The sequence below is a fragment of the Cupressus sempervirens genome, chromosome 8, assembly GCF_028749045.1.
Source record: "Cupressus sempervirens isolate cs-2001-9-10 chromosome 8, ASM2874904v1, whole genome shotgun sequence".
Lineage (NCBI taxonomy): Eukaryota > Viridiplantae > Streptophyta > Pinopsida > Cupressales > Cupressaceae > Cupressus > Cupressus sempervirens.
The window spans coordinates 122,592,717-122,605,702 of NC_143125.1; the positions used below are offsets into that span (position 1 = coordinate 122,592,717).

At 36.3% G+C, this 12,986-nt stretch overlaps 1 protein-coding gene across 2 annotated transcripts in view; it reads left to right on the forward strand.

Moving 5' to 3' along the window:
- Positions 1 to 211: 211 nt before the first annotated feature.
- DEG5 (DEGP protease 5) overlaps positions 212 to 12,986 on the forward strand; it is a 137,825-nt gene continuing 125,050 nt past the window's right edge. Inside the window, exons 1-5 of one of the 2 annotated variants that reach the window (XM_089796957.1) lie at positions 212 to 633; positions 3,599 to 3,742; positions 4,020 to 4,082; positions 12,152 to 12,241; positions 12,356 to 12,478. In XM_089796957.1, coding sequence (XP_089653083.1) covers positions 337 to 633; positions 3,599 to 3,742; positions 4,020 to 4,082; positions 12,152 to 12,241; positions 12,356 to 12,478 — 717 coding nt within the window. In that variant the 5' untranslated portion in view covers positions 212 to 336. The remainder of the gene's footprint in view (positions 634 to 3,598; positions 3,743 to 4,019; positions 4,083 to 12,151; positions 12,242 to 12,355; positions 12,479 to 12,986) is intronic. The other variant, XM_089796958.1, reaches the window with a different exon arrangement.

Genomic DNA, 12,986 nt, shown 5'->3' on the forward strand with positions numbered 1-12,986 from the left:
CAATGAAATTTGAATAAACATTATTTCTTTAATTTTAAAATTAATAAAATTAACTAACTTTATAAAATGTTTTGAAAATGAAATAAATTCAATAGTTTGAATTAAAAAACCATCAAAACCTAACAAATAATTTGAAATATATAGTGCACATCAAAACCATCAAAACCTAACAAATAATTTGAAACAAAAAGCATTTCAAAACTCGTCAGCCGTCAAGTCGATTAAGTCCCTTACCCTTAACTCGTCCTCAACAATTAACGGGTATTATATGTAACTCCAAATTTCAAGCACGGTTAATTCACAGATATCTGGATACTATATGCAGCTTAAGATTTCATGGTTGGCTTCGCTGCAATGAAGATGAATGGTACAAGTGGCATACAGATGAATGCAGCTGCAGCGCCTCATACTTTCTTCAAGTTTCAGAGAATCAGAGCACAGAGAATCGCATTGCATGTCTCAAATTCAAAGAAAGTATCATCATCCACTTCTTTGATGAGTAGAAGAGCTGCAGTCCTGGGTTTGGTGTTGGTCCCTCCATTAATTCAAACTTCTGAGCCATCTCCTTCCAAAGCAAAGGATGACCTGGGTGAAGACCAACAAGAGGAGGACAGAGTTGTCCAACTTTTTCAGGTTCTTCTCTGTCCTTAACACTATTTGTTTTGTGATTGAATTCATTCACCGTTCGGAATTTTGCAGCCAAGTAATTTTGCAGTTAAGTCCAAATATTACAGCATGCTTTCTGTTATTAGGCCGATTCAAATAGGTTTGTGATTAAGTTCTGTTGTTTGGTAAATGGAAACATTCAACTACCCAATAAATAAAGCACCTATTGCAAACGTAGTGAATGCAGCATGTCCATTGAGTTATGCTATAATGTTAATGGAGCAACTTCTCTTGTTTCAAAACTCATTCATAGAGATATTGCAAAATTTCAGCATGCATGTGGTAAGGCTATTTCCTTTAGATCAACAGGGTCTTCGATTTTTTTGTAGTGTATGAAAGTCGTCTACAAATAAACTATCGCATGGGATCCATCACAAAAACCCGTTAAAAAATACAAATATAACAATGACACAAAAAAAGCTTAATATCTCCAAGCAAGAATTCGACAATACACAAGACTAGTTCGAACAGATCTCCATGATTCTTCATTTCTTTTAATCTTGTATGACTGTTATTTCCTATAAATATGCTTTTACCTGGGACCTATCACTAAAAACCATAAAAAGATCCAAATATAATAGCAGCAATTCTCCAACCAAAAGCTCAACCATTAAATAAGACTAGTGTTAACAGGTTCCACAGGGTTCATAATCACTATCGGAGCCATATAAAGTGAAAGTAATCTGCTGATCATTTCTTAATATGCATCCCCAAGATTTTTATGGCAATTTCTTTAAAACTGGTGATGGCTTAGGGAATATGCTTGAGCTATCCCTGCATTACATCTGGAAATACCTAGGGGACATGTCTCCATGAAACATAGGATTTGAAGACGTACAAGGAAATTCTTTTAAAAATGGGGACAGCGAGGGGATGTCCTTGAGCTGTTCTTGTATTACAACTGGAAAAATTTAGGGGATGTGTCTCTGGGAACATAGAATTTGAAGTGTTCATCTAAGTTTTTCTCCTAATTTTGCACTTGATTGTCACTGGCAAGTTTTGGAGACAATTTGATGAGTATGGCGAATCTTTTAGATTTAAACTCACCAGTTACTCGTTCTTGATTCTCTAGGCTTCATTTTAATTAGTTTGATTTTGAGGCTTCCTAAGTCTAGGCAAGCCTTGTAACTATGATTTAAGAACACAACATAGTCTCCCCACTTCTAGAAGTGTTCTCTATAAAGCTTGATGACTTAAATAGAATCCCAATTGTGCTTCCTTGTTCTATTCAACAAGCTCTAATGCGCTGCTTCTATGCCATGTTAAACTCTTGCATGTTAGCTGTAAGAATACAACCCCCTGCCAAGAGGGAGTCTCGGCATTCAATTGTTCTTATTATGTACTATAATGAGCTCTTCTCTAGTAGGGAGAAGTTAGAGGTGCAATCCCTTGTTGATGAGTTCTTTGAGAGGGAGAAGTGTGAGGTGCAATCCCTTGTTAATGTTCTCTTCTCTATGAGGCAGAAGTTCGAGGAGCAATCCCTTGTTAATGAGTTATTCTTTGTGAGAGAAGTTTGAGGTGAAATCCCTCGTTAATGAGTTCTTCTCTATGAGAGAAGTTAGAGGTGAAATCCCTTGTTCCACCCTCTACGAGTAGGCATGGTGGATCCACTCTATACGAGGAGAGATGGTGGAGATGCATTCTTCCTTAGGAGAAATCTGAGGTGAAAGTCCTCATTCCACCCTTTGCGAGTAGGTATGGTGGATCCATCCTCTAGGAGTAGCCATGGTAGAAGTCATGTGATTCCATGTCTAAGTTTTCTTTTATTTCACCCTATGAGAGTAGCCATGGTGGATGCCATGCTTAGATGACAATTTTATGTTGAGAAAATCTATTATGAGATTTTGTTACTGATTTTGCAGCTTCTTATGTTTGTCATGTTAGGGATGGCAAGACATATGAATATTCTCTCTCTTGTTAAGAGGGAGTGTTGAAGTTTTATACCTGTGAGAGAATATCTATTTGAGATGAGATGTTGTGGTTTCTTGAGATTCATCTCCTGTTCTTTATATGAAGAGACATGCAACATGCGAAGACAAGTGTTTGGAAATATGAAGAGACTTGCATTTGGTAAATGAAGAGACTTTCAATAATGATATAAAGAGTCTCTCAATTCAAGATATATATGATTGCTTTGTGTGATGTGTCGTAATTCAGTCAGAGGCATTGTACTTAGACCTCTATTATTTAATAAAAGAGATATATTTTTGGTGTGGCTGGGTTTTTATCTCAAGTTGGAGTGTTTTCCCAAGATAATTTGTTGTGTCTTTTTGTGACTTAGTGTTCTTTATTTTGTTTATTGTTGTTTATCTTTATTTCTGGGCAATACATTAACACAATATTCCTGTCTATGTTCTTTATATTGGCAACTCTTCGAAGTATTTGACAGGCAAAGCTTGGTAATCTATGTCATGATATGTTATAAATTGCTACTTTTTTCTGATGAATAGGCCATTCCCATACTTATTTTCATGAGTGCCTTTAACACATAATTACTTAGAGATATTGTTGATGCATACCTCATTTCCAAGAGAGTGGAAACATGGTAAGAAATCATCATTTAACCGCAAGGGGTTTGCTTATCCTGAAAGCATACAAATCATACACGGAAACTATTCTCATGGTTGACATACAGCCTAGTGTCTTTTGCTAAAGTTTATCCTTTACAGTAAGATGGATCTGAATATTGTGTAGGGATAATTGATATTATTTGCGCACACATGCTATTTAATGTCTTTGAATTCAGAATAGTTCTATGATTGATAGCATTGGTATTTCTGATTGATCTAGAAGTTTCTTCCTTGGAAATTTGATTTGAAGCTAAAATTTTGAGAAGATGAACTATTCTCTTGAACTTGTTTGCAGCAATTTTAACTATTTTTTCACTTTTAGTTTTTACACTTATGTTCTGTATTTTTTTCCTGAATAGTAGGATACAACCAGATCGGTTGTCTCTATTAAAGATTTTGAAGTGCTAAACTCCAGGGCAGTTAATGAGCCATCAACATCAGAACTGACAGATACAAAAGTGGAAGGCACTGGTTCTGGATTTGTTTGGGACAAGCTAGGTCATATTGTAAGTTTTTTCCATATAGATCTAGCAGTTCTGAAGCATATGCATTATTAGTGCCATTACCAACTAGAGAATTTTGCAGGCAACATATTTTAACATAACCTGCTACTTTTAATTATCTTCTAACCTGTCTACTTAGCTCAACTCTTGAGTTAAACCAAACTGTATGTATAAAATTTTCCCCTAGCATCAAATTAGTTTTCACATTCATGGAATCAACATTACAGTAATGCTTTATTTTTATCTTTTTAAGAATTCTTGTGAATGTGCAAAATAACAGGTTACAAATTATCATGTTGTGGCTAAACTGGCTTCTGATACAACTGGTCGTCAACGATGTGAGGTTTGCACTAAATGATTGTTCCTGAATTGTTAGTAAGTATTTTATTGCTGGCATTGTTATTCTGCAGCATTTAGAAAAATATCTTATACAATAGTGTATGTTTATGTCCATTGTCTCCTGTACAAACTATAGTATGATGATTTAATTCAAACAATTTCTTTCTGGAGGTTACTAGCCGTTTACTTCAAGGTTTTGTCACTGCAAGCCACAAGTTTATTCAACTGGTGCCAACTTTTTTGTTTTTTAAAACAGCCTTAGTATAACTCGGTTTAAGTATAAAAACTACATAAACAATTTAGATTGTCATGCTATATGTGCTTCTTTTGCAGTCATTTGTACGCAAGACGAGGCATCATCACATTCCTCTCATCCAGTTTCTCTTTGCTTCCAAAGATGTTCTTCTCTGGCTACAGTTTTCCATCTTATTCATAATTTAAGTGATGAGAGCATATCCTGGATTGACTAATAATGTTATTTATGCATGTTGATTTTTCCTTGGAAACATAATTGTTTATATATGTTATCATCTTATTACCAGGATCTTGGCAAAGGTTCTCAATCACCTCCTTTTGTGCCAAGTTTCAGATGTTTAATAGACTTTAACAAAATTGTAATAGCTCCAACCGGTTATAACTTCAACAAACACCAATTTTTTTTATAATTCGATTGTTTGACATTTCGTCAAACACTTTGCAAGCAAGCTTTGATACCACTGTAATGAGCCTTGCTGGCTCTCAAACATTTTGTGATGAAGAATTGATTCCTTTTTTTGTTTTTAATGTTTTGCAATTTTTGATACAACAATATAACAGCAAAATAAAAGATATTGCAATAATAATTTGAACTCACATATTTGGAAATTACATAGGGAATATACAACCGAAAATTCCAGATTTTAATATCAATCTAGATACTGAGCATTTTCACAAAATATCAATGATAAAATATCCCCTATTATCTAAATCAACAATACCAAAAAAAATTAGATGTTACCGTCCATGAATTTATATGTAGACATGCTTTGAAAACCCTCTAAAATGAAGACTAGTAGCACTTAAAGAATTCTCCAACAAACAAATGCAACTGCAGATATGTTGCTCCCAAAGTGTAGATAGAAAACAATGCTCGACAATAGATATAAACATTGCCCAACCAACTCTATATTAACCAGCACATAATTTGATATAACAATTCCAATGAATGCCTTCACAAATTCCAAAACAATCTGCAATAGCAAGAAAAATTAAACTTCTCCTTAGCAACAATTAATACAGTTGGACAAAAAGACAATTGTATACCCCAACACAATTGCAAATGCAATCCTCAGAATGGAAACTTAGAATTGAATCTACAATACTTCAGCTGCAAATTCCTAACTCTTATACTTTAGCAAGGGCACAAAATTTTAGAACTTTAGAAGTGTCACAAAGACAACAGTAGAAAAATAATATTCAATCGGATGCCTTACTCATCAAATGGGCTCATATTTATAATCTTCAAATGGCACAAAGTTTTCCAAATGAACTTCACGTAAGAAGCTTCCCACACACAATATTAAAATATAATAAAGTGCCATTATAATCTAATTTATTAATTGCTTTTGGCTCGGAAAATGACCTTTTCCACTATAACTTAATATTCTGACATGTAAGACCACTGTTTATTGTTTCCACAATTTAAAACTATTCGTCCCGATTCCAATGAGCTATGATATTGAGGTGACCAACCAACAACACCAACAAAAATAACAACCTCAGCGTATTCAGATGAATAATAGTAATAATTCACCCGTCTTGCAAAAACAACTGGAGAAGCATTAGAATCAAAATTTGACAACACTAAAGTGATCCTGATGATAAAAGATGACGAATGAACCTGACGGGGTGACTTACTGTAAATGGACGCTCCCTCTAAGATTCCTAGAGCTTAAACCAGAAGCCCGAAATGAAATCTGAGAGCATCCTCCAACTCCTCTAACTCAACTGAGCTCATCGGAATCAACGGATTTACTTACTATAAATATTAAGTCCCTGAAACAAAGCCAAACACACCATAGGCTGCTGGAAAGCCTATACCCACACAACTAAGATGCTCAAATCCCACTGTCAGCTCACAAGGGTCACGATGGTGAACTGACTTGGCCAACTGTAGGAACCTACTAAAAATGGGGACATTATAGTCCTCCCTACCTAACCTTGCTTGTCCCCAAGCAATCTTGGAACAAAATGAACATCACAATCCACCTAGATCCCAAAGGTAGAACTGCGTACTATCCCTGCTGTGTACAAGTAACTCCTGTAGCACCAACACCCAAATAACGAACATCAGCATCAGAATCATCTGAAGACTAACTCGAGGCACTGATCAAGGCAACAACCCATTGGAACTCAATACAATTGAAATACCAAATCTATCAACATCTGAGTCCCCATCAAACTGATATTCACACCCAACTGCATTGTGGAGATTGTAACAACCATAGGTATCTGAAACGCTACCACCAACTCCAACCTTTGCCAAACTATCCTAGGTGTGTAGATACTGCAAGGGTTCTAATTTGTAGCTATCAATCCCATCTACAAAAGATGGTGCTAACCCATCCCATAGCGAATGGTATGAAATTGGAGCCAATCCACACTGACGCGAAATCAAATCCTCTACCTGTGGGTCAAAATAAAAGTAACAAGTGCTCCTCATTGTGTAATATTGATAAAAACTCCCAATCTTTGTCGAGTGCTTATTAGTATCAGTTTGCGAATCAAAAGGTGGTTCCTATCTTTGACTTTGAACTACTGGTCGGGCAAGATCCTGGGCAATCCTCTCAGCAAACCCAACCTCGATATCCCTGTGGGGAAGCATAGTAGACAGAGTCTCTACAATCTTTCCCTTTAACCTCCGAATGGCATGAGAGCAGACACTCTGTATGAATCCTCTTGCACATCCAAACTCTCCAAAAGATACTCCATGAAAGACTCTGTGTAGTAGAAATTATATGTGGAAGCATCAACTTCCTCCCCTGCAATCCACAATTGATTCCTTTGAAAATGTGGCCCTGCCAACTATCCAATGGTACCAGCTGTATGAAATGAAGAAATAGATCTGCTTCTGCCAGAAGGAAGCAAATCACCACGAGAGCTCGTCTCCACTAATGCTTTCACCTCCTCTATACCTACTTCACCCATATGTTGGACGAATGTGTCGGCCACATTATCACGTCCATCATTCCCAACCGTAGAAGCAAACTCACCACGAACCACAATATGCAACTGAACTGGATTTGGGGTTGGTGTGGTCTGAACATGCTCCAACTCCACGGTCACCTCATCCAATTGTGACTATGACTCCTGAAGAGCCAATTGAGTACATTGAAGAGAGCCCATAGTCACCTCAAGCTCTAGGGTGAGCTCAACCACCTCCTCATCTTTCTCTAACAATGTCTCATAAGAGGTGCTACCCCACTCCAGAAGGTAATCCTTGTCAGCAACTAGTTGCGAATAATTATGCTTCAATATCCTGACAGCCTCTCGAAGCGCATGAACCTCTGCTAGAGAAAGAATACTATCACCATGCTCATCACACATAGGAGCACTCCAACCAAATGTAGCCAACATTTGACAGATCACATCATAATGCTTGAAAGATGAAGAGATGTCACTTTCACTCACCTTCAACTGATTGGTCACATGATGCCTTTGTAACCCTTGCCTCCTATGCAAGCTCTTTGTCTCACTAACTGCATTGTGATAGGAAATCGAATCAGAACTACCTACCACAAGATTACTCACTGTATGTGTGCTATCGACCTCGCACAACTTTGCATCCGAGATACAACTATTATGTACCTCAATCAACTCCTCATCTAAAGAAATGGAAGCCCTCACAATATCAATATCCCCGCATGTCTTAGCTTCCACCTCAAAAGATAGATCCTGTAAACACTGATCCTGGGATCCATCCAAAACCTTCATGGAGTCATCAATTGATACCTGGCAAGGGATATCATACTTGGTGCAACTCATAGCATCATCAAATGTATCATCAGATGTGTCCATACTATCTACATCTACATGTTCTAATAAAGCCTCAACTGTTGACACCTAACTCTACACACATGACTCGACACCAACTTGCAAATCAATAATGCTAGAGTATGGACCCATATCTATTGACTCCGTTGTATTACCCAAATCACCAACATCAAAGCTGGGTGATTGCATACATGCATCGGTCCCACTTGAGGAAGCAACTTCCTCCTGCATCGGAGCAACATTATGACAACTCACATATAAATCTCCAATAATAATCCCCTTCTCAAGAGAGTGTGAAGTATTAGTAATGACAACTGTCTCTACACTAATTGCAGCAATAGCTCTAGGAGCCTCAACTTGCCGAAGCTCAATGCCGCTATCCTTTGCTACTAACACAACTACATGTCCCTATGAAATAAGTCCAATCAGCACTGTGGATAAGACTAGCAAGTGCCATACTAAATATAGGTCCATCTGGATCATGGACACCTATCGGGGAAAACTCAAGCCTTCTTCCCATCGACCTTCTAAAGGTAGAAACCATGTATCTCGCGACTCTCTCAACTATCTCAGGATTTGACAAGCTCTTTGCCAACCTCTGCTAATGAAGCTTAAGTTTCTCCATACTCTCGCTCAAGGCATTTAATTTCTTGCTATCTTCCTCATTACTCCACCAACTCCTAGAACTACTAGGCCTCTGGTATCTGTCCATAGCTGGAAAAGCTACAACGCTGGTCACTCCGCAAACAACAGATTTGAAAATGAAATAACTTTCCTACCCCACAGGATGGCAAGAAACCACTCTGATACCACTGTAATAACCCCAACCAGTTAAAACTTCAACAAACACCAAATTCTTTTATAGTTCAGTGTTTGACATTTCGTCAAACACTTCGCAAGCAAGCTTTGATACCAGTATAATGAGCCTTGCTGGCTCTCAAACAATTTGTGATGAAGAATGATTTCTTTTTTTGTTTTTGATGTTTCGCAATTTTTGATACAACAATATAACAGCTTTATAGAAGATATTGCAATAATAATTTGAACTCAAATATTTGAAAATTACATAAGGAATATATAGCTGAAAATTCCAGATTTTAATATCAATTTAGATATTGTGTATTTTCACAAAATATCAACAACTTAGTTGATAAAATATCCCCTATTATCTAAATCAACAATACCTAGAAAAATTAGAAGTTACAGTCCATGAACTTACATGTAGACATGCTTTGAAAACCCTCTTAAATGAAGACTAGCAACAACTAAAGAATTCTCCAACAAACAAATGCAACTGCAGATATGTTGCTCCCAAAGTGCAGATAAAAAATAATGCCCAACAACAGATATAAACGGTGCCCAACCAACTCCAAATTAACCAGCACACAATTAGATATAACAATTTCAGCGAATGCCTTCACAAATTCCAAAACAATCTCCAACAACAATAAAAATTAAACTTCTCCTTTGCAACAGTTAATATAGTTGGAGAAAAAGACAATTGTATACCTCAGCACAATTGCAAATGCAATCCTTAGAATGAAAACTCAGAATTGAATCTAAATACTTCAGTTGCAGATCCCAAACCCTTATACTTGAGCAAGGGCACAAAATTTCAGAACTTCAAAAGTGTCACAAAGACAACAAGAGAAAAATAATATTCAATTTGATGCCTTACTCATCGAATGGGCTCATATTTATAATCTCCAAATGGCACAAAGTTTCTCAAATGAACTTCACTTAAGAAGCTTCTCACACACAACATTAAAATATAATAAAATGCCATTATAATCTAATTTATTAATTGTTTTTGGCTTTGAAACTTACCTTTTCCACAATAATTTAATATTCTGACATATAAGGCCATTGTTTCTTGTTCCCACGATTTAAAACTTTTCGTCCCGATTGCAATGAGCTATGATATTGAGGTGATCAACCAACAAAACCAACAAAAATAGCAACCTCATCATATTTAGATGAATAATAATAATAATTCACCCATCTTGCGAAAACAATTGAAGAAGCATCAACATTGAAATCTGACAACACCAAAGTGATCCTGATGATGAAAGATGATGAATGAACACAACGGTGTGACTTATTAGAAATAGATGCTCCCTCCAAGATTCTTGGAGTTCAAACTGGAAGCTCGAAATAAAAACTGAGAGCATTCTCCAACTTCTCTAACTCAACTGAGCTCATCGGAACCAATAGATTGACTTACTATAAATAGTAAGTCCCTTAGACAGAGCCAAATACAACATAGGCTGGTGGAAAGCCTATAACCACACAACTGAGACCCTCAAATCCCACTGTTAGCTCATGGGGGTCGCGATGGTGAACTGACCTGGCCAATTGCAGGAACCTGCTAAAAATGGGGACATTACAAAAATATACCATTTCAATCCATTTCATCTTGTCTCGGAACCAACACTGTATGGTATGACAATTTGGTTGTGTCAAATATGTCTTATTTTGGTCAGAGATAGGACAAATTGGCATAATCATACCTGTTTTTTGTTGGCATCATGATCCAAGAGGTTTGTATCCTTATTACTTTTAGCTCTAACAAGAAAAATTTCTGAATCTCTGATCTATCTCAACTTTTTTCTAGGTTTATTTCTGAGAGTTTTGTACCCTAAAGAGGACAATCATACAAACTATTGTCTGCACGAATGTTTTGCATAGAATGAAGTAATTTAGCGCTTCCTATTGCCTGTTTTTCTCAACAAGAATTCATTAATATTTTAGAACTGAATTCAAGTCCTGAATGTTCTCTAAAAGGAATCACATCCAACTGAAGAACCTATTGCCATTACCTTGTCAAGTGCCTAATGCTGTTACAGCTATACATTTTCCTTAAGACAACAAAATGTCTCTTGAAACTAGCTCTGTGCTTTTTCAATAGGACAATCATCTATATCAAATTATCAATCAACAAGAAAAAATAAAACCTATCATGCGTGCTATTTTCTCATATTTCATGATCCAATATTCTATTTCATCTATAAATAAGTCAAACAATGTAGGTGAGTGGGAATATCCTAGTTTCACCGATATTATTGTCAATTGACTTTCCTGCTTCCTTTTCTTAGCATTTATAGTGCTGATTCGGCCAGAACTCTTTCATTTAATAGATTGATCATTCTCTCTGCTTGGCTCGAATGTCTGTTTCTTCATTCTTTCCCAAATTTATATTTGAGAGATTATTTCAAAAGCTCTAACAGAGTGCAAGTATAAATGAATTTATTATCATTAACATGTGTTCTCAGTTACAGCTGTATGAGTTATCAAATGGTTGATGGCTAAATGCATAGGTTGAAATCCTGCTTGAGAAGGGGCCATTCCCGTCTCATTTGAATGAATATATTCTTGTGAAGCTCATGCAAAAGTAGATCCTCTCACACATAATCATTCTAGTGATCAAATAACAAGGATTATGTTAGTTTCAATTGACAAGATACTTAATATCTTTCTCCCAATCACCTTTTAAAATGACTTCTGTTCCTTACTCGGAGATCATCATGTTGAGCTTATTTCCCTGAATGTTTCTTTTGGAAAGAGGTCACACATACACGCACACACACACATATATATATGTAATCATATCACCTTCCTGTATATGGCCCACTCAAGAGTTCAATAAATGTAATTATATCCAAACTCTAATAAGCTCTAACTTTTTCTGAGAAAAGATAAATTTTTCCTACCTGGGATCTTGTTATATTCACCCATCTGGCATCTCTTCTCATATAAATATGCACCTACCAGTTCTTTTCTAGCATAGTTGCATACAATCTTATAATTCATTCACCTGTCATAAAATTTCTGGTAAACCATCCTTCTCCTTTTCATATCAATGATGTGATATTCTTGATTAATCTTTCCATCTCTGGACAAATAGTTATATGCTTTAGGTTAATTTAATCTCCACACAAGCTTTCCACCTTCTAGCATTTGCTCTATCTTTAATCTTTCCATGTGGTAAAAAGAAAAATGACATATGAGGGGATTTCACTTTCTTTCCATCTGGGTGGACAGGTTTCTCTTTTGGATGCAGATGGGAAAGTAATTGTGAAGGAAGGACAACTAATTGGCGTTGATGCTGCACATGATTTAGCTGTTTTGAAGGTATAACTATGTATCACAGTATGCATTAACCTTTAATTTGATTATAACTTTCAGTGATCTTTTAAAATGATATGTGTCAGTATTACTCTGATGTATTTGTGGATTTGGTGTAAGGTTGATGTTCCAGAGAGCTCTCTAAAACCAGCAACCATTGGTACCTCCCAAAGTTTACGAGTAGGGCAGAGCTGTTTTGCTATTGGAAATCCTTATGGATACGATCACACTTTGACATCTGGGGTATATCACTAGCTCTTTGCATAAATAGAAATATTTAAGTGCAATTGTCTAAAACAAAAACAAAAATAGCATTCGTCTGAAGAGAGATGTATCCATTTCAGTTGTTTTTAATGCATTTACAGATATGTTTGTAGGGATCTTCAACCCTTTCTGTTTTGTCATTAGTATGAATTAGAACAAATTGTGATTTTGTGAGGGTAGCATTGGTGGCAAGCTCAGCTTAAATCTGATTAATCTGTAAAATCGGAAGCATGTGGATGAATCTAAATAAAATATGCAAAAAAATGCCCATTACTATCTTTTGATGTGATATAAACACATATGCTTTTAGATTAGCAATATGAAGTAGCCTTTAAGCAGACTAAGGGCTCTATGCCTATTTTACTGAGACCAGGATTTTGAGCCTGGTTGAAACTAGGTGTGGCTATATATAGGTAGCCACCTCCCTAACGAACAAAGCACCCCAGTGTGGGGACTCATTAATAGGTCAATGCATTAAGTATTTCTA